Source organism: Anser anser (assembly GCF_964211835.1).
Source record: "Anser anser genome assembly, chromosome: 19".
Classification (NCBI taxonomy): Eukaryota; Metazoa; Chordata; class Aves; order Anseriformes; family Anatidae; genus Anser; species Anser anser.
Window position 1 is genome coordinate 14581045 of NC_139740.1, and position 22634 is coordinate 14603678.

Sequence of the window (22634 nt, forward strand, 5' to 3'; positions counted from 1 at the left end):
AAGTGGTAAGCGTTGTTCTGCTTGTGTTGGGTTTGGTGCTGTGGGGCGTACAGCCCACGAGCACATCCTTGCTGTCAGAGCTGCGGCTGGAGCACGCCAGGACCAGCCACGTGTGGCTGCTCAGCACAGGACCCCTGGGCCGTGACCCGTGCCCACAGCTCCCATTCCCCAGGCCGGATCGGGCCCAGTGCAGGAGAGCTGCGACCAGCGTGGCTCGGGCACCCCGGTCCCCCCCGCAGCGCCCACCCCTGTGGCCTAGGCCCCAAATGCATGTGGTAGGACAAGGAATGACAAATTCGGCACGGAGGGACTCTGCGGAAAGCTTTCTGAAGAAATTTCCTCTCAGACAAACAGGAGAAATGCTAGAAATAACCAGGAGATTGAGCAACAGGAAAAAAAAAATCATAAAATTTGGCTTACTTCTCTATCAAATCCAGTGTGACTCCTGGCACCAGTCTGACACTCTTCTGCATACAAAACCTGTGGAAGAGAGAATAAAAATAAAACATACAAATTGAATATTTAATGACAAGGTTCAGCGGAGAGAATGTGGAAGGAGGTTTCTTTATTACAGTGTTTCTGCTTTTAAAATAGCGTTTGGGTAGAAAACTTTGCCACAGCATAATAAGAGTCGAACAAGGCCCTCAATTTTTGTCACACTCATGATTATGCGACGATTTCCATCATCAGGTGTCAAACCTGGGACGTTGGAACTGTCACGGTGACAAGTTTTCCACGGCACAGCGGAGGGAAAAGGGTTCACAGTCACCCAGCACGGTCCCTCGGGAGCGCAGGACGGCAGCGCTGAGGAGGCAGGAGCACGCTCCCAGAATAATGATCAGTGCGGGCCGGGCTTCCCTGGAGAGGGCTGGCACGGCACGCAGGGCAAGCGAGAGAGGCAGACACCGAGAGGGATGTGTCAAGTTCAAGCACCTCAGTTATTTAATTAAAAAAAATGCTGACTCCACTTCCTCAGCATCGCAAATACCGCTACTTCAGAAACGCCGGCTCCAGAAGACACAAAGCCCGTTAGCACGAGCGTTTGCTGCACTAGAAATCCCATCGGCAGCTAAACCCAGGCACACGTGGGAAGACTGCACGACCGCCAGCCCGGCTTCCCACTGCCTGCCTCCCTCCTCCAAAGCTCCTGGGCATTTGCTTTGTGGCCCAGGGAGCAGAATCAGAAAGCAATAGTTCTGGGAAGAAAAAGCAGCTAATTCATTTGAGAAGTGACTTCCTCGGTGATACCACTACGTTCCCAGCCCACTTCCCCAGCGTTTCAGAAATCTGTTATCTGCTGTTTAAGGAAGATCTGACCCGACCCACCAGCCTAACAAGTCGATGTTTAACCCCTACACTTCACCCTGCGCTGGAACACAAGGCTCTGCAGGCTGGGCGGTACTGGGGGGGTTGATGTCCTGGTAAACCTCCCCACGTCCAGCAGCAGCTGGAGTTACTGCACCAAGTGTCCCTCCTTTCACCACCATATCCTCATCCAAAAGGCTCTTCCCTAGCAAAGGGCAAAGGTTACAATTTACAGCAATTACTTCTTTGGAGATCAAGCTGTGCATAGCTCATTCTTGAAACCCTGAGGACCCTCCAGTTCTCCTTGCGGTATCCATTGCCTGCAGGATATCCATTATTGCCAAGAACAGGGATGAGCTCTGAAAACCTAAGTGGTCTCTAGGCTGCTTTTCTGATGCACATGCTATCCCTCAATTAAAAAAAAAAAAGTCATAAAACTATCTATGAATGCTACAGTGAAACCTCTATACAATCTTTTAAAACATAAAAATCTTGTGACATTGCATTACAGAACCACGCAGGGAAACACTGCTGCCGAACAAAAACTGCAAGCAGATTTCAGCACAGCAGAATTAGGTTATTGGAATCAGATTGGAGTCTCCCTGTAGACTGTGGATGCCAAAACACTTTCTAACTTTTCTGCTCAATGCTTCTACATTATGACATATCTGAAAGGATTAAAACAGAGCCAGCACAACTTTGGACTGCTACACATTTGTTTTCTATAAAGAAAGAACGGTTCCACCTATCAACATGTCACACGGTATTTTGTATTTACTTTGGAAGCCTCTCATCTGAGTTATGATTTGACCTAACCTCACTCAGCAATATTTTACAAGCTCATAGATTAATACGATGGAGCTGCAAGCTGTTGCAAGACACAGTGTCAAAGAAGGATGAGCTCGCTAGCCCTGTGCGGCACAGCCAGCCTCCTCCGGGCCACGCACCAAGAGACCCACAACTGATGAGCAGGATCTTGTGTGGCAGCAGAGTGCATTGGCCACAGGGCAAACAAATACATTTGCTTCCTTTTTGCAAGGATTTCTCCTAACCACAAAGCTTTTGATTACAGCTGGTTGGACTAAGCAGCAGAAAGCTTCCCCCCTACATACGGACAGTCAGGACACGTAAGAAACGCAGAAATTGTAGGAAATGCCTGGTAACAGCGAGATGTGCACACCTTTGAGGGTCAAGTATAAACAGACATTTTCACATACTAAATGTGTTGCACAGCTGTCACTTAGCACTTCCGTAGGGAGCTGCACTGTAGGCGAGATGTAAATAAGCTTAGATCTCAGCTATTTCGGTCAAGCCCTTGGATCCTCAAAGTTAAGGACATAAAACCAGATCACATTAGACTTAGTGAAAAGCACCCTTTCTGCCCTCACCACAGATCTCTTTGGTATTTACCTGAATGAGAGTGAAGCAGCAAGTGCTTACTGCTTTTGTATATACTTGACTGCTAGAGTATTTCTTTTAAAAATCGCCACCATTGCTATGAAAATTTTGAAAAAGATTAGTTCATTAAAACCCCATTTAACCAGTAACAGACTATCTGCATTTCCTCTCTAGCAACCAGCAACTGCCAAGAAAATGTACTTGTAAACAGAATGTTCCTCATCCTGTATCTGCAACCCCCCTTTCAACACTCCAAGGCTCTAAACGTGATGTCTCAAGTGAATGGTTGGTGTCCTCACCACAATCATCAGGCAAGATATGCTAGAGCTGCATGAATGCCAAGCAATAAAGAAAAGCAGAAATACACATAACAATATTCAACCAGATTCTGTGTAGATAACAGGAATATTTTGAAACTCAATTTAGTTTCTTTAACTCTGAGACAGATTAGTCCAGTTAACCTCAAAAATGTTAAAGCAGAAATGCAAAATAAATGCACTGGAAAAAAAATGTTTACCTGACCCAACATAAAATCAGCTGTCACAAGTCAAGAGCTTTTTGCCAGGCATTTACAAACTTGTTATATTTGGGTTCCAATGTACAAAGCTGCATATCTAAACCTCCTAAGTCTGAGCCCCCAATATATATATATTATATATATATATATATATATATATATTTGGTTTGGGGGGCGGGGAGGGTAGGGTGAGGGGTGTCCCAGCACTTTTCAGGAGCCCTGTAGCCTTTACACGAGTGGGTCCTTCAGACAATTTAGACAAGCACAGCCTTCTCCCCGATGTGTAAAATTGTGACAATATACATGCAGCTTGTTTATGCGATAAGGGACTGGCAATAACATAAGCATATGACACACCGCTGATCACAGCTCCCAACAGAGTTGCCTTTTTACTTTAGACAGTGCATGAGACATAGATCTGCTGCTCAAAACAATGCACCAACTGGATATTAATTTCTGCCTGTTTCTGCAACAGCTGGGTCTCCTTCCTGGTTAGTTCGGTCAATATTAATGATCCATATGTCTTATCTTTAAGCTTACCTTATATATAGTTGCAACATACATTTGGAATATCAGCTCTCAACAGTCACTACACAGGAAGGCAACCAGTACAAAGTTAGCCCGAACTTATACACTAGATTCCTGAAATTGTCAGACGGTTTTATTAAGAGTTTTGTGCACTACATTCAGAAGGACACAATTGACCTGCATTTCTCTTGCTGACATCAATTTTTCTTTCCCTGAAATAAGGCTGAAGTGGATGCATCTGAAAACCCCATTTAATAAGTGATTTTGTGTATCAGTTTACTCAAAATACAGAACACAAAATGGGATGTACAGGAATTTATTCACCCAGCTTTCATTTGCCCATAAATTCCATATATGAAACCTCATTAGCCTGTCAGTCTGGAATTGCAAAAATGTTATATTTCAGACGGAATTCCGTAGGGTTCTTGATCAACTTTAATAAAAGGGCCTGACTGAATTAAAAGAGTAGTTTTAATGACAAAGGCGTACATCTTTATTTTTGGTTCCCTGCCTGCTTCAGTGCACAGTTTGCACTGAACAACTGGAAAGTTGGAGTGGAGTCTGGCTTTGCCTCTATTACGTTTAACAGCAGTGAATAACAATGCTCTGCAAGCAAGCTCCTATTTACAGAATTTGCATGGATAAAAACACAACCGTAATAATGCCAATCAATAGCGAATATAAAGGGAGTGTGATCTTCAGAGTAAAGAGCAATTTTTTTTTATGTGCAATAAGTAATACACATAATCATTAGGTAGTAGGAAATGTCTCACTAAGCAGGAGTTAGCATGGCACCCACCAGCATCAACACCAAGAAGAGCTGAGGTTAACAGTTTTAAACCCTTTACCTGAACAGCATTTTTACATTTCCTGTCAAGCAAACGAGACAACCCCAAATATCTCACCCTTCTGCCAGGCGTAGCTCTGCTCAGCAGCCTGCCCTGATCACCCGTCAGCCACGTTCCCATGGAGATGAAGCAACAGAAACCTCCTGAACAGACCATAATATCCAAAACACCTTTCTCAATATATATAAACTGTGCATTAAACACTGTCGCGTAAGCAGGTTTAATGTTTGGAGGAGCCTTCCCTCCAACAGAAACAACCCTTACAGAGCCTTAGCATTTCCACGTTAACGATGGCATGAACCAGAACACAGCTCTGTATCACAGGAGAAGGAGGACACTGAAGTCTCAATGCCAAGAGTTCTCACTCTTAAGAAGTTTCGGTTTGCTACAAACCAGTTAAGCTTCAACAGGATCACAGCCCATACTACGGATTCCCATAAAGATTTACGAAATAGTGAGAACAACAACAATTAAGCAATAACGCTGTATCTTCATGGTTCTGATTTAACTCACATGCACAATACTGAGTTATTCAGAATAATTACAAGCCTCAGTTCAGACAACCCGTATAGCATTTAATTCTTCTCTCCACATCACCATGGAGTTTCAATGAAAACATTCTCCCTAGAACTTGAACTCAAACCTCTATAGGCTGGATCCTTCACTGTTTTTTGTTTATTGGTCTTGCACTCCATTCAAATAATGTTTTTTTCTTTAAAGAAAAAAGCTACAGCCGTTGTATTTGCCAAGTCGCATTCACTGTCACCTGTGGCTAGCCTTCCACAAACCAGGCGGAACGTTCACTTAGATTTCAAAGTCTCCATGGATTAAAACCAGCAGAAACAAACCTGTAATTCCTTCACACCACGCTGCTTGGACAGCAGCGATGTGATAGTGACCATACGACAAAAGCAGTCCCACAGCAGAACTGTATTTTCCTGGTTACGTAACACAGCATTTCTAAAAGTTCCCCTAAAGGAATTTTGCTGCATAGTGATTTCCTCAGCTTCTAAAGAGAAGAATTTTTGCAGGCAGCTCGAGAATTTCCATGCAGCGGAGTTCAGGACTGTCCTACCACCAGCACATCAGCGTGGAGATGGGCGTACAAGCAAGGCTCCCAGTCACGGCAGTCACCTGGGTGGTGAAGAGCTGTCAGCTAACAGCTGGATTGGAAGGCAGCCTACTCCTGCCCTTCCCCTCTCCCAGAGGAGAAGCACACCATTCCCTCAGGATTTGGAGAGATTAAATGTCTCTGCCTCATCAGGCTCAGTCCCTTGCACGTCTGGAGGTGCTCACTTGTGAGTTTTGATGAGTGACTAGTATTGCAACTGGACTGCTATTTTAGAAAAACAACATCATGATTCATTTTTACAGTAGAAAAAGCAAAAAGTAATATGAAAAAGATTGTAAAGCTATGAGCGGAGTACATAGCTGCCTAGCTTGTTCAGAGGTTTGTCATTCCCTGGCACAAACTCTAGCCTAGCCTCCCATAACGTCAGACTCCGTGTCCCTGACACCTGGGTTGGAAAACCATTTTCTCATTAGCTCTCTTAAAACCTTCCCCCTAAGATATTCCTCATGCCTCTGAAGCTTTTTGCCATGAGTCATGAAAGACTTATCAAAGACTTATTATTATCAAAGACTTTAGCCAATGTTTACAAGCAAAGGGTACCTGTCCAAAGGCACTATGTATCTACGCCAGAAACTGGTCAAATTAACTCTGTTTGTAGAAGTCAAAGCAAGCGTAAGCATTGTAAGTTACTACGAGTATCTCCAAAAGCCAAGGAACTCTTGAAGATGCAGTGACTCAGCTGTTTACCATTGTCTGCGACGTCTGTATGCTTCTGCCTGTTCTAACCTAGTCTAGCGAGGGACCTGGAGCTTTTTGTTCTGGACTACAAATAACCTTAAGAAGATCAAGTGAAATGTGCTGATAGGAATGAATCAATGGAGCCATGTACCTGGGGGGACATACTGGATTTCTCACACCGTGTCCTCAGCTGGCACCACAACTGTTTGTGATCCTCCCTGTTGTCGGGGAACAACATTGTTCTTTGAAAGCTCCTGCTATCTCCAGCAGGCTTTTGTATCTTTCTGCCCAATTAACTTGGTATGCCATTCTGTAACATCTTTCTTTAGTTTATCGCTTGATTTCTTTCACTACAGCATTATTTAACGCTACTGCATTATTTACTGCAACAGCAATATTTGGAATATGATTTGTATGAAGGGCAATTTGCAAAGAGTTGTATTGTACTGTGTAATATTTCGGCTCTCTGAAGAAGCCGATATTTAACTCCCAGAACAGTAAATCCCTTAATCTGAGCAAACCTAGATACTGAGCTGGAATCTAAAATGTAATATGTAGAAGATAATTTTTTCACCTTTCTAGTTCTGATTAATAAAATGCTATCCCAAATGCATAGTTCAAATCCTGTAATTGAATACTGCAGAGAAAATTTAGGTTAGATAAAGCATTTGGCTTAAAAAAAAATAATCTATCATTTCAACAGACAAAATACACAAATTATGCACTTGCCTTCAATAATGGGGACGGTACTTACCATCTCAGAGCAATTTTGATTGGCGTAGTAAGGCATGATGTGAAAAGGTCGGCTGGCAGATCGGGGATCATAGGTAGCAATTCATTAGCTTCACATGCTGCCAGCTGAATGCAGTTTTTCATGGATGGAGGCAAAGGCATTTGAGCAAGTGGATGGTTTGGGTTAATTGCAGCCACCTGAACAGACCAAAGAAATTACTTGGTGAATTTGGTCATCCCGGAAAGTAAATTTCTGTACCATTTCAAAAATAAGCAGTGAAGAGCTATCAAAGCCCAATATCGTTGGATTCAGAGGAAAACATCAATAATTTTTCCCACACCTTTCTGAAACAGGTAAACAAAACAAACAATTCAGCCTCCTAATTTTGATTTGTGGTGCTCAGGATTTCTTAAATGAATAGGGCAAAGAAATTTTAACACATGCAATACCTTCGCTGCCCTTTCATTCAGGATCTAGAAAACAAAGAGCTATCACAGTGATCTCTATGTTGCGTTACCTGAGCAAACAGAAGTAGATTCCTTTCAAAGACTTCAGTGTTTTTGCCAACCTAGTAAGGTGATACAGTTGACTAATAAGCTCATTCTTTACCATCCTCACACGTTCTGTCTTCAAAACACATACATACTTCTTCAAAATTCTGTCTCGAGGAAATTACTTCGGTGTCTCACCCGGGTTTGTAGGGAAGAGAATGCTTGTGTTACAGACCCAGAGCCTGGCACAAGCATAAACCTCTTGTCGAGCAAAGCACCCGAGTAAGCTACGGAGAAGTTTCAGGTGATATTTCACAAGTTCTGCAACCTGTTAGTTTTTCTGATTCTTTAAATATTCTTTTTTCCATTCTAATCCCAGAGGGAGCACTGACACACTTCGGCTTTCTCAACCTGCCCAGATTAGCTAAGACCCGTCCTTGCTCCTAGTTGAGCTGCAGTGCTTTCAGCGAGGACTGGTGCAATAGCTTCGGTGGGAGCGAACCTATGCTCAAGTCATCACTTCTCCTCTAGTGATATTTACTGCACTTCTCAATAAAACTGAATCTGTACGCTAATAACTAAAAAAAAGATAATCACAATAATGAAAAGATCTTTTATTTGAAGAGAGGCATGACAGACTGTGAGAAAAAGCATTAGCTCTTTACCGATGTATAAATATAAAGCAGCCAACCTGCTTAGTTATAGCTATTAATTCCTTAAAGAAAGACTTGCTCTCTGGACGTCCTCATAAAGGGGCTCCGTAGGTGGGAAGTACATTTACATGAATTTTCTGCTTTCTGAGTAGTGCGAAGCCCTGCAGACTTGACATTTGTCATGCCCTGGCAGTGCCCCTGTTCTGAGGCAGAAGTAGCTCATACTCCAAGACGGGCTCAGCTCGTGGCTTCTACACAGCAAGACAAACTGAAGGAGCTGTGACACATGCAATGTAAATATTTGCCCATTAGGAGATGAACTATTAACAAGCAGAAAGTGAACATACAATACCAGCTAGCAATTACAGACCATCAGATTTCTAGGGATAATGATATAGCGAAACAGTCTTTTACAAAGTAAGTGTGAAAGGAAAGAGAGGGTAAAGCCCAGTGGGAACCTTTATTTTTGCATCCTTAGAACATCCACCAAAGTCAAATTTTCTAGATTGCTCAGTTCCCTACAAATGTAGCTCTTCATAGGGCGAGACATGGAATAAGTAGATGGCTAAAGAAGGTTAAAAACAAATTGGTTAAAAACAAAATATACTAATTCACAACTGCAAGAACAGTAAATAAACTATGGGAAGCTACCATATGTGAAATGTTATCAAAATTAATATGTATTTATCTACAATCTTTAGTTGTTTTTTCATATGTCAACAGTTTCTAGAAGAAAGCAATTAGATGTAGATAGATCTTGCAGCAGACCAGACCTAACTCACAACTGTCAGCAGAAACGCCATCTCAAACCAAAGAGATGCATACTTTCCTGGGTAAGCTTTGTGAGTAAAAATGTCCTTACTATCAACAAAGTACTTACTGCGTTGCTTGCTGTTATTTCAGGGCAACTGACAAGCCACAGCCTTTAAGACAAAATAGTAGTGGTAATATTCATTTATCGGTTACACTGAAACATGCTGAAATCATTCCTGTAAGCTGGTAGTAGCTCATTTGTTCTGAAAGCAAATTAAAGCTGCCCAAGGTAAGGAGCACTTAGTTTTGCTATTTGCAGGTGCTCTGCCACGAGGAAGAGCTGATGAATTTGCAGGTATTACTGCCCGTAACTAACAGAAAGGGAAACAATACGTATGTTTTAAACCACTGTTACTGAAAACATTTATGTAAATATAGTTACACTGAGAAGCAAACACTTGATGGAAAAAAAAAAGGTGTTTTTGAATTAACAGGCATGTTTAAGTTAAACCTGGGAGAAACTCTGACCCAGCACAGACACTTGCTGCTGTTGTTACTTCAAGAGGTGACCTGCTAGCTTCCCACAACTCCTGCTGCGAGCATCCTCCCCCCTGCAGAAGATTTTGATGCAACTCAGAAAAGGAGCTGTTCGTCTCCCAGCAGATGGTGGATTAGAAGAATTCTCCCCCTAGACATGATGCTAATGCCAGATAACAGTCTGCAGTATTGTTGTTAAGCTAATTTTTTTGAGAATTAATTTTGAAGATAGAAAAATAAAATCTGTGAGCTCCTCAGCTCCGACTCGGACTATTTAGTCAGACATGCTGCTGGAGGGGAGAAAGAACAGGCGCTCCCGCCGTGAAACTGAGCTCCCACTCAGCTAAACGCAGAACAAGTTAGTACGTGGCTATGAGGTACGCTGTCAGAAATCACACAACGAAGTTGAAAACCAAAAAGTTGCATTTCTTACAGCAAAGCACACATCCAAGAGACATTTTCCGCTTTCGTTTCTGTACATCTCAAACGTGGCCTGAAGACTACAGACCTTTTCTGGAAGGAACAGCTCTGAGTCGGAGGAAACACAATGTCACAATTACACAGAAAATTAATCAGAAATAACCAGCCTGCTGTTTTATCACTGTTAGCACAGCACACTTAAGACGCCTGCTTAATTTTCCAGAATTACACTGTATTTATAGACACTCACAGAATCATCAGAGCTAGCTAATGAGATGATTAAAAGCATCCATTGCCTTCTCTTCCGTTACAGGTTACAAGCAGAGTTCAAAGGCAGATATATGCAAAGAGTTTTCTAAACAGGCTTCTGCCAGCCTTGTAGATATCATTTTATTGCCGTTTTCTTATGGCAGCAGGAAGTCAGGTCCCTGCGAGACAGCTTCTGCACCCTCTTTCGCCACCAGTTCTCCTGCTGGCTGCACTGCTGCTGTGCTCGCTGATGCCAGACAGGACACGAATCAGGAAAGCAAGAGCAGGAACTTCAGTTTCAGAAAGCTGGGGTCAGTTTCCAGCTCTGAAAAATGTCTTTTGGAAAAGGAAAACAATAGCTCTCTGTTACGAATCTTAGGACAACACCCCACTGCCCCCCAAAAAGGGCAGGACCAACTGGAAAAATTAATTTTTAAACTAATATAGCCCACTTCTTACTATCCACATCATGCGGCCAAATGGATGTTTCTTATTTGCAAAATATGTGCTTTTGTTTAGCTAGATTTCAACCAAGACCTTAACTGCCCACACAGCTGGAAATTCAAACAAAATGCAGATATTTCTGTGACACAGCCAAGTCTAACACAGTCCTGGGAGACCGCCAGTCCCTGTATCAATGGCATTTATCTTAAAATTTGGAAACACTGTGACATATTATGAATGGTAAGGATTGGTAGACTTTATTAGCTTAATTGTTGTAGTATAAGTACATGTTATGAAGCTATAATCAAGCGACACAATTGCCTCCACATACACACATTCCCATCCCACCAGAAAACTGTGGTATCTGTACTGGTTTTGGTATCCTCAGGCCACTGAGCTCCATCTTCTGCCCTTCACCCTCATCTCCCTCAGAGAAGTAGCCTTGCTGAAGACAAAAAATATTTACAGTCGTAATGTGCCTACCGGGATAAGACATGGCAGATTCCTGCCTCCGGTACCCAAAGTCATCATCATCATCCTGCTGGAACTGAGACTTCTTTCTATCTGCGCAGCTCTCCGCTCACACAGATCAGCAATATCTTAGTTTTGACAAAAGGCTTTTTATTATTATTATTATTATTTTATTTTTATTTTTTACTATTCAAGTGCTATGTTGGAGGCAGCTCTCTAAAGAAGACAATGTACCAGTGCTACAACATTATCTTTTCTCAGGTATCTTGGAGAAGTGTTAACTGCTTTCCTGTCACTCATAATTTATTTCTTTTTGTGCTTCCTCTCTTTGAAGAATGAACAAGATTTAGATTTCTCATTAAGAAGGAGTACGAGCCTTTATGTTCTGTGAACAATGAAAACTAAATATAATGGGACTGTAAGCACACCTGTAAGTATGTTGTAATTAATTTTTACATTTCTGGTGGAACTATATGATCTGATGGTGCCTGGCCAGTGCTCTGTGCCAGCCAGAAAAGGGATGCATAAAAAATAAACACCCATGGCTGGATCTGAGCCTGGTAAATGAAGATCACATACCAGACCTAACTGATCAATGTATGTGTTAACTGTAACACTGCAAGATAAAAACATTAATCTTGCAGAAAATGAAGACTCACTACTTCCCTAGAATGTCTCTGATACGTGGGTTGTCTGCCTGTCTCTCAAACTCGCTTAAAGATTGCTTGACCATGCTTAATCCAAAAACAAACAAAACCCAACTTACCGGAATAACAGAAAAAATATGAATTCAGACTGTCCTAAGTATGATATGTATTTTATAAAAGCCATGAAATAAAATTTGTGTGCTTGACCTGAAAGTTCAATTTCTTTGTTGGTAGTTGTGTCACACGATTACCCATCTGCTACAGCTGTAATCCCTTCCTCACATTCTCCATGCTTCATAGCATTCTCCCTCCTTAATTAACTTTACCATCTAATTTCTAGCTATCTAACGGATATTGAGAAGAATCACATTACTATCAGTACCTAAAAAACTAGTTATTAGTTGTGACTGGTGAATAATTAGTTTACTCCTGACAGCTTACGACTGCAGAAGCTTACTACGGCAGAGGGGCTGCGCTGTGTGAGAACCACAGCACGTTCCGGAATTAGCGAGGGCTTCACACGCGCAGGACGCCCGAGCCCTAAATACAGCACCACTCAACAAGGCATTCCCAGCAGCAACAGGGTTGTTTATGCCAGGTTACTGGGAGGGCCGGTGTCCCGCTGCCACCAGCACCCACCTCACACTGCTGATGTTCGCGGTTGTGTACGGTTACACGTCGAGAAATAGCTGGTTTGCATCATCCCAGCTAGCAGGTTGTTCTAGAACCTCCTCCTTCGTTTCTTTGAAGCCTACCTATTTCCAGACTAAATTTATTCACGGACAAGAACCTATTTGTTCTTGTGGCAACGTTATTCTATGAATACTTCTCCCTCCCGTAAGCTTCAATGAATTTGTACACGCAGCCACATCTTCCCCCTGCCTCCGCTCTATCAGATTAGGAAAACAGCAAGCTCCTCTAATCTCCTTTCAGTAAGATGGGCTAACAATTATCTTGATCACCCTAGCAGCCCCTCTGAGTACCACTTCCAGCTTTACTTCACTTGTCATGAATTCGGCCAATGCAATGATTTACAGCATTCCAAATTCATTGCCATCCACATTTTGTATGACTCTGCAAGCACTCTTCTGTCTCTGTTACCAAGTCTTCTGCTTTCTATTAATAAAAAGCTGTTATCTCGGTGAGTTTTCAGTAGCTAATGAAGTCTAAAGACACAGAATGGAAAGCTGACATACAATCTGAAAGTATTTTCATAATCAAATTAACCAGTAGTTTTAATCTATGTTGCAAAGAGAATAAATACTAGAACAGTTTCCCTATGTAACCTCACATATTTTGACAAAATAAAAAAACTGAGCAAATAAAATTTATTATTTTTGTTGGAATAAAGACTGACATTATTACTTGGGCTCATCCTTCTCATTGTAACCAACTGCCCTTGTACCTGGTTTGTTTGACTTACAGAGGGGAGCTTTTCCTGCACAAGCTTCACCTGAGCAATTTATCTGCCAGACAGCAGCCACCAGCAGCCGCCTTCCTTCCAGAACAGCTGCAGTCCTTCTGGAGTCCAGCAAGAGCCAAGGAGAAAAAGAAACTCATACCACAAGCAGGAAAAGGGAGAGTAAAGGTTTTTAACGTGCTTAGGAATAGAATGAGAAAACAAAAGAAAAATCCAAAAGGGCTTAATTTTACAAACAGAAGAGAAAGACTGCAAAAAATATTGGAATGGAAGTTGTAGGCTGATAGAAAATCTTGAAAAAGGAGAACAGAATATGAGCACCAGACATTTTCTCTGATGACCTTAAAGGACTGTAACTTTCAAAAGGCATCTATTACCAATACTATCGATCCGTGCATAGCAGTTTCATGTTCTTCCCAAGCCACAGACGTCGGGAAGATTCTTATCTTTACAACGTACAGTAAAGTCACTGATTGAAAAGAGAAGGACTGATGAAAAGACCTACATATCTCAGGCTATTAGACTGGTTTCTGTCAGCAGAAAAGTATTTCTATTCGCCAAAAAGTCACCACAAAAGCATCTTCAAAAACTGGAATTTAGAATGAAAGGAACTAGAGCCAGGGACATTAGTAACTGCTTGAAGGTCACACTCATGACAGTCAGTTGCCTCATTAATTAATATTTCTTCCTTGAAGGTTTTTTTTTTTTTTTTCTAAATTCCATGTCTTAAAACTACAAGAGCATTAAAAGTTAACCTTTAAAATATGTGCTTTCTCCAGAGTGGAGCTAGCAGAAGTATCTGGCACTGGAGAATCTTGCCATCCCCCAAGTTGCTTCACAATGAGTCCTGACTTCTTACCTTCCACTCTGCATTTCAGATTTACTTTAATAAATTTAAAAGTAATTACATTTGCAATTAAAGGCACCTTTCCATTATAAACACATTCAGCTTATGAATTCTTTGATACTGAAACCATCAGTGACAACCCCTCTGTGCATCAGGTTTATCTAATTTGGTTTTACATTCGTACATTTCACTCCACAGCACAAAACACCAACTGCATCGAAATACATACCCAGATACTAGACTTCTGCATCTAAAACAAAAATGTTTAGTTCACCTCAGCATTTATCTCAGCAGAAAAGGCCATTAGGGCACTAATTCATTCTGTTAACATTACAACATTCTATTAACATTAAATTCAAACTTTAATAAGATGGCAAACCAAACCAGAAAGAGCGGAGTGGCAAAATTATTTGCAAATTAATGTGGCTTTCAACATGGTTTTAAAAGTATTTTTTCAGCTGTGTATAGCAAAACGAGCTTAAACTTAACCCTACAGCACAAACAGAAACAAAATCCCTTGCAATAGACTGTGATCTCACCTCCAACTCTTGCTCCCTCTGTAGTGCAAATTGTTTGAATGACTTGACAATAAGGCCAGCATTAGAGCAATCGTAGACAAAAATGGAAGGACTGCCCATCCAAGTCTGCAGGTCATAGATGGATAGAGGAATATACTGAGTATAATTCTGTAAGAAGGAAAAAAAACAAACACTGGAGTTACACAGACAGAAAAGCAACAGCACTTGCATTGGTTAGATAATAAAATACATATGATAGTTCTGAAACCATGAAATAAAACCTTGATTGAACACAGGGCATATTGATCAAGAAAAAATACCAGTCAACACCTACTAGTAAGGACTATGAATCCAATTCCAATACAAAATACACATCATATTTCATTGCGGCATTGTTTGAAATGCTAAAAAGTTTAAAAGAAAGTTCTAAAACTCAAGGAGTGCTTTGATACGCGCAACCAATTCCAACCAGCACTTAATAGTCCAGTTTTATCTCAAATTTCTGCAACACTGATAAAGGATGTAAACCAGATGTCTTTAATTTAACACAGAACATCTTAAACTGAATACTCCATCAATAAATCAAGACTGATAATTAAGACTACGTAGCCCATCAGCAGCTGCCCCATCTTAGTTTAATGAGATGCTTCATGATTTTATTACAGCCCTTAACTTCTCTGCAACTTTCAGAATTATCCAATAAAATTAAAACCGACAAAGCCTGCCTTCAGCACAGTGAATTGCCAACAAATCAGTTTCTGTAAATATGAAGTATTTTGTTCCTTCTCTTCCACTTCAACCCAACCAAATAACTGGAGGCAAGAGCTTCTTATCTAAAAAGAGGACCAAAAATCAGGCTTAGAATTAGCTATGAAGGGGCACACCCCAAGCTCTGTGGCAGAACTGAAAATATAAACTAAAGGATTTTTCTGCCATTTAAACCCATGAATAGTCACTGCCAAACGTACAGTGGCTGACTGCATAATCCTCCTCATCTGCAGCCAGAGGGCAACCTGTTCATGTTCATACAGCATTAAACTCTGCCCGAAACCAACAGTAAAAGCTGTGATGTTACTATTAATATCAGCAGGATGATGGATGGGATCATAACTCCCATTTAAATTCAAGAGACTTAAAATAGCTGTAATAAAACCAGTAAACTTTTACAAAAATCAAATTTTCAAGGACACATTGGCGTATATAAAGACAGAAGTGATCATAAACTGTATGTTAGGTAAGGTAGGAAATACTAAGTCACTTCAAAATACACTTTTGCCCATATATAAAAGTTTGTGTTGTTTTACTAAAATTAATAGGAAAAAATCATTGTAAAAGTTTTAAGGAGTTAGGAGCTTTGCAAATTGTTACAGGAAAGGAAGATGCATACACTTCGCATTGCCATGGACCATTTCTAAGGACATCGCTAGTTTTAAGCCCATTCCAATCACACTAAGTTGCGTATAAAAAACCTGCTCTGCCATACGTAACTGTTAAGATTTTATGGACACACATTGTTTTAACTTTAAATTTATAACGCGTGTTGCTACAGTTAAGGAGTATAGCCCTGACTAATACTGAGATATTTCAAACCAGCAGAATTTTATGCTCCAAGTTTACTGCGGGGGTCCCATACAACTCATCAAATTTGCTAATGATATATAAATCAGAGAGTTTGAAGAAAAAAAGGAGTGATAAAAGAAATAATTTTCCAGCATGGTTGCTCAAGGTCATCTTTTGATGCCTGTTCTTGCTTCTGCCATGCTGGGGCTGTGAGTACCAAAGAACTTGTTTGTACGTTTTGTCCTCAGCATCGACTTTGATTATTTTTTAGCAAAAAAAGTTTCTGCTCTGTTAACACAATTGCAGAGAAGTTCCCCAGAATTGCAGGATAAACATGTTTGAAGTGGTTCGTGATTCCTTCATTTTTAAAATAAATAAATAAATAAATAAATAAACAAACAACAATCATGCTAGGATTTTGTTAGAAAACAGCAGCAAGCAAAGCTACAGAGAGCACTGATCCCTACTAACACAGCAGCACTCACAATAAACACGACACACTATTGCACCGTCACAGGCTGGCAAAACGCCAGAAAATGCCAAATTAACCCCTTCACCAGGACCGTCTCAACCCTTCCTTTGTACAACAAGGCAGAGCAGGAAACCTACAGCAAAAGAACCCGATTCCGTAAGTAAGGACTGGCTGGCAATGTGGGACAGGAGCTGCTGGCTTATAACCACGAGCCAGGACGACGTTCTCCAGCACGGAGGCAGGCTGCAGCTTCTGGCCCTGGCTCAGCCAAACACGCAGTGTTTCAGCGGAGCTGTGGCCAGGCTGAGGGATCTTCGAGTATTTCCAGCAGACTTAATGGGAAGACAACGATGATGCACGCTTTGTGTCTCATACCGTTACATCAGCAGCAGAATTTGCGTCTGCCGATGCACACACTTTTGCCCCACGAATTTACAGAGCTGAGGCCATTTCTGAACGTGGGTTTCCAGGGGAGAAGGAAGGGCTCGGGGAAGAGGAGCGGGCGCCCTGCCTCACTTTCTGATGTTCTGAGCAGCGAGACACAGCCGGAGGAGCTCCTCGCTACCGGCTTTTTCTACAAAACGTAGAGAGAAGATCAGGTATAAATTCCAACAAAATGAACACAGATGAGTATCAAATTATTTACTTATCACTACCTCCTTCATCTGCCAGGCTAGATTAAACATCAGAAGCCCTGGCTTACTTCTTAGGCAAACCTTGGAAGATGAAGGTAACCACAAAGGTATTTATACTACAGAAAGCAAACCTCGTCAAAATCTATAAAAATTGAGTTCAGTGAAAACCTGCCTGTAGGAGAGAAGGCAGGTTTGGTTTTTAAAGACCAAGTTAATTCAGCCACAAGCTTTTCGAGTGCCTTATGCAAATCGCACTGCACCGCTTCCCCTTTCGCACTCCTTTCCAGGAGCGTTTGAACTCTGTTTAACTAAACAAAGGGACTGGGATGGGAAGCCGAAGTGCATCAGACTACACGACGCTTCCTGAAGGTTTTTTATCTTTTTTAATCTACATATCAGAATGTACTGTTTAACCTCTCCTGAATACAGTTCTGCCAGGCAAGGAAGGCTTCCTACGATCCACAGAGATCAGCTGCAACTCAGGGTCTCCTCTGGCAGGGCAAGGAGGCAATCTGCTAATTAATTCTGGGGCAGAGCTGCAACTGCAACATGAGAGGCAGCAGCGCAGAGCAGGGGCACCCACCCGGGCTGCTGTGCTCCTGGGACACCTCTGACAGTCCAGCGGTCCATCTGCCAGGCCCTGTGCCAATTAACTGAATCAGTTCCACGAGCAGATACTTTTTCGGAAGAGTAGAGAATAAAGCATATGAGAGAAGCATTCTCCATATATTAACATTTTAAAACATCAGTTCAGCCAGAGAACCAACTGTGCAGGGGCAGAAGCTTAAATTAATTTTAAAATACCAAATCTTGAGAAATTATGGAGAAGATATTAATGAAGATCTAACACTGTGCGACCTTTCTCCAGCATCTTTGCAAAGTGCTCCTACACCACGGCATCTCTTTGCTGTCTCTGACAGACTGCCCGCACATGTTGGGAGCTTTAACTAATCTGTGGTGCTACAGGAAAGATGCTTATGAGCAGCCATGCCCTCCTCCCCCGGCTGCCACAGATGTCCCCAGCCCCAGCCTGACTTGCTTGGGGCATTCAGACAACACCGCGACCCTCACAGCACCGTGAGCGTTACCAGAGCTGGAAGCCACAGCCTCCAACAGAAGATGAGGAATAAAACTAAGCGTTGTGACAGCAGAGGCAGGATTTCCAAAGATGTCTGTTTGTTAGGGGAGACAAGGGTGAAAAGAGGAACACTGATACTCAGTTTCTCTAGGTTTCTAGGCTCTCTGATGGTAGCTACGAACGGCACTGCAAAGCTGCTTTCACTTGTTCTTCCCTCGCGGCAAACCAGCGTGAAAGAGGATCAGGTCTGCTAATCCGCACACCCCAGAAACCTCCGGGAGCTGAGCCGCGCGGCGCTGCGCGCGCCCGGGCTGCAGGAGGGCACGGAAGGCAGCGCTGGCTGCTGGAAGGCTCTGGGAGAAGTCTGTCATCGCCTGCCATCAGCCTGTAACGATTATTAGGGGGGGAAAAGGAAAGGAAAAAGGAGTTCTACCAACTGAGAGCAAAAGTATATGGAAATGTTTGGACAGGCTCTTGGAGTTTTGTTGCTGCCTTCCATCACTGAACGAAAACAGACATTACACCCTCTTCGTCCCTCTTCCCTACACGTTCCCGCAGCACCTGCACTAGACCCGGCTATCGGCCCGACCAGCCCCAGTGCCCCAGGTTTTGGGAACGTGAGAAAGGTGCTCGGCCCAGCCTCACGGGAAGGCAGAATCAATCCAATAATTTTTATTTGCTTGCAAATTTTTATTTGTTCCCTAGCTGAGATGATCTCAAGGTCCCTTTCAGGTCTGCTTTCCTGCTATTTTATCTGAGACTTCAAGTACGTGCATGAGCATTTTAAATCTATGTTTAAAATGTCAGCACAGTCAAATCTCAGTACATCCACTATTTCAATTCAAGACGGCTGTAATACTGATCCTCATTTGGCCCTCTGCTGAGACCTGAGACTGAATTCCTCAGGACTGACTTCTGAATACTGGTGTTTTATTTTTCCTTTATTTCCTTAAATTTAATTCTTTGCTTAAATGAAAAAAGTTCTATTTCTGATATTCTAAAATTTCTTAAAAAAAAAAAAAATACTTGGTAACATGCTGCAAAAATTACTAAGTCTCAAACTTACCCATCAATTTTTATGACAATTAGTTTTTTTTCCCCACAGCCTGTAAGACAAACCAGAGAGACCTCCGCTCCTAATCACCCGCGGAGTCCACACCACACTCCCCCAGCTGATACTGCAGGCAAACTGGCAAATACCCAGTAAGCTCTTAATAAAGCATTTGGCACAACACACAACTTCATTGAGCAGTAATTTCCTCTTCTTCCATGTGTAACACATTCTGCCCGGCGTTCTTACTGGCTTATTTATTACCCACTGGTTGTTCAGTAAGAAGAAGGTCGCTCCTATTTGTTCTGAAACACCAAATTCAGCTTCAAAATAATCATTTAGAATGGTGGTCTGAATACTAATCAAGTTTCCAATATAGATGCACCAGAATAAAGTGACGCCCTCTTGCACTTTCTCCCCTTCCCTTTCAAAGTATTATTGAATGCTCATTCAATTAATACATGGGAAGTATGAGAAAAGAAGTTCAGCAAGTCCCCAAAATAAAATAGGAGCAAATCTGTGCAAGTCCTCTGTCAGCTGGATGGGCTTTTCAGCTACGAGCAGTACCTCACAATTTCTTAAGACTCCGTTCTAAATCACTTACCCTTAATAGACACTAAATAGCTTAACTAGAGGGAAAGCAAAGTACATTTACGTCACACCAGGTAGCACCAGAAAGGTGTTGCACGGGTTCTACATGGCTGTACAAATCATGGCTAAGCAGGAGCAGCGAAAGTCTTTAAAAAATGAAATATACCTATTGCATTGTACTTAGAGGTTCCTCAGTACTCTTTGCTTCAGAACTACACTAACTGTATTATTGATGGTCCTCGTGCATTATCCCCATGGGGTTGGAACAACGGCCATTCAGAGGTAGTTGAGATTTGAAGTAAACTTCATTGTAAGAACTTATTATTAAGTGACATAAGGCAGCAAAGCCAAGTCCATCATGGACCCTCCCTGCTTGCTCCAGGCATGGCAGCAGCGGGGTGCTACGCCTGAAAGCAGAGGAAGCATGAAAGCAGCTGGCTCTGCAGGGTTCTGCAATGACCCTTGGGGAACCTGCGAGAACACCTCTCCTGCCCCGCCGCAGGGCAGGGACAGCCCGTTTGGTCTCTGAGAACTTCAAGAACACGGAGAAAGCAAACAGCTGTCAGCGTGGAACCCAGTACCTGTGAACACAGGGAAACCTCGAAAATCCAGTCGTTCTCTACCAGAAGACTGCAAGACTTTGCAGAGCAATCAAAAAGATTCGGCTGGTTTTAACGCTGCTGCTCAAAGACGCACCTTATTGAAGACCCAGATCTCCCCGTTCACTGTTGGCCTGGGGACGCCATGTCCGTTGTAGTGGAAAAGGACCCGCTCTTCCTTGGCATTCCGACGCAGAGACGTGCACAGCTTCTTAACTTCATCCACCGTAGGATCAAGGCTCTGCTTGTACCTGGCCTAGGAACAGAAAATACAAGAATCATTTTAAGTGTAAAACCAAAACTATTTAAGATGCAGGTACTTACTTAAGGCAGAAGCATTTATATAAATTGGTAAGCTGGAAAAAAAAAAAAGTAAAAAACACATTTACTGGAAACCTGAATACACAAAATATGCCTGCTACGTGGTGTGTGGGAATACGCACACGCAGAGTAACGGCTGTGTGTGAGTGAGCGCATCACAGACCTGGGGTCCGATCCATTCCCCCGGGGCTAAACAACATGCAAGGTGTTTGGGGAAGGTCAGAGATGTTTTAAACATCAGTCGGCCTCAAAAATAACCCTCTGCAATTCTCTAATCATCACATTCATACCCTGTACATCTCCAACTGAAAAAAAAATCACTCCTAAAGACAGAAAATCGTCTAAGTCGGGTACACTGCGAACCTCAGGCCTCATACCAAATTGTTCCTTCTGTCCCACCTGGAAAAGGGACAAGGCTCTCACTTCGAGCCTTACAAGGAACAAAAAGATCAGAGGGAGTAGCAGAGGAGAAGCTCAGATACCTGCCCTGTGTGGAATAACAATCATAACAGCAGCCCCGTGCTCTTCCCAAGCCCAGACTAGCTCGCTCTGTGGCATAAATATATCCCCTTTTATTAAAAAGGTAGATATAAAAGAAGGTCGACCAACATCTCAGCAAATACGTTAAACCTACGCAGCGTTCTGCCATTTCTAGGTGGAGCCACAGCAGTCAAGAGGCTACAGCTCCTGGCAGGAACCTTCTCGGGGACGGGGACGGGGCCACCGAGCCCACGGCAGAGCGCAGGAGCCCAAACGGCGTTCCGGGCACTGCAGTTCCTCCTTGCCTCCCAGCAGTTCAACGCCAACCCTAAGCAGAGCTGCCTGAAGGCAAAGAAAGTGAAACTGCAGCGAGGCTCAAGCAGACGGAAAAGGAAAATGTAAATGAGCTCCGCTTTCCACTCCCTTCACTCTTCACTTGTTAGCAGCGCTGACAGTAACGCAGCATTTCTAAAGCTCTTAATAAAGTCTCTACACTTCAGTACCCTCACCTGTTTTTCTTGTATACCTGTACACACACATGCAATTTAGCACAGCACTGAAATTTTTAAGTTAACTTCTTAACTATTAGCTGTTAAGATCAGGCACCAGGTTATTCCAGACTGCATGCACCTCCACGCTAATGAAGATGTATGAATATAATTGCTATTACATTTCATAATCTCACCTCTAATACTTTATGACAACACCACTGTCAAGATGAAAATGCATAAAGTTCCAGGAATTTGCTATTCAGACAGCTGGGTAAGAAGAGGGCAAAATGATCGAGAGCCCTTGGTAACTGACCCTTGCTTTCTGAAGCAGCTGATACTCGGTATTGTCACAGCTTGGGCTGGGGACGCTCCGATATTGTTCCGAACTACACCACTCTGTAAGCTTGTAAATCATAGCACGCCGCTATGTTTGGCAGGGGGGGCGACAACACCGTTAAACGAACCCAATACTTCAAAAACATTTTTACTCAACTAAGTTCAAGATGCTTCTGTAGTAAGCTAGTTTGTCATACTCAAAAGTGCATTTTTTTGAAGCAAGGCCAAATAATAAAAAGTCTTTCAACTGTCCTTTGAAAGATAAAAGCCTGTTTCTCCCTCTCTTCTCCAGACGTGCAGAGGGAGACTGAGAATCCAGAATCACAATGGCTTAAAAAATTAAAGCTGATGTATTAAATAAAGAACCAGGTTTAAGAGCAGGACAACTGTCACAAACCTCTACAAAAACCTGCCATTGAGAGCCTGTTTAT

General features: G+C 42.4%; 1 protein-coding gene and 1 long non-coding RNA gene across 3 annotated transcripts in view; both read right to left on the reverse strand.

Annotated features, from left to right (window-relative positions):
- Positions 1-22634, reverse strand: part of RPTOR (regulatory associated protein of MTOR complex 1) — a 145522-nt gene that overhangs the window by 88138 nt on the left and 34750 nt on the right. For both annotated transcript variants that reach the window (XM_083804969.1, XM_083804968.1), the window contains exons 4-7: positions 20673-20831; positions 14611-14757; positions 7161-7336; positions 421-480 (exon numbers count right to left, since the gene is read on the reverse strand). In XM_083804969.1, coding sequence (XP_083661095.1) covers positions 421-480; positions 7161-7336; positions 14611-14757; positions 20673-20831 — 542 coding nt within the window. The remainder of the gene's footprint in view (positions 1-420; positions 481-7160; positions 7337-14610; positions 14758-20672; positions 20832-22634) is intronic.
- Positions 7347-14604, reverse strand: LOC310883916. The gene is made up of 3 exons (XR_014573927.1): positions 10007-14604; positions 9164-9206; positions 7347-8848 (listed from the first exon to the last, which is right to left on the reverse strand). It is a non-coding gene; the product is annotated as an uncharacterized lncRNA (long non-coding RNA).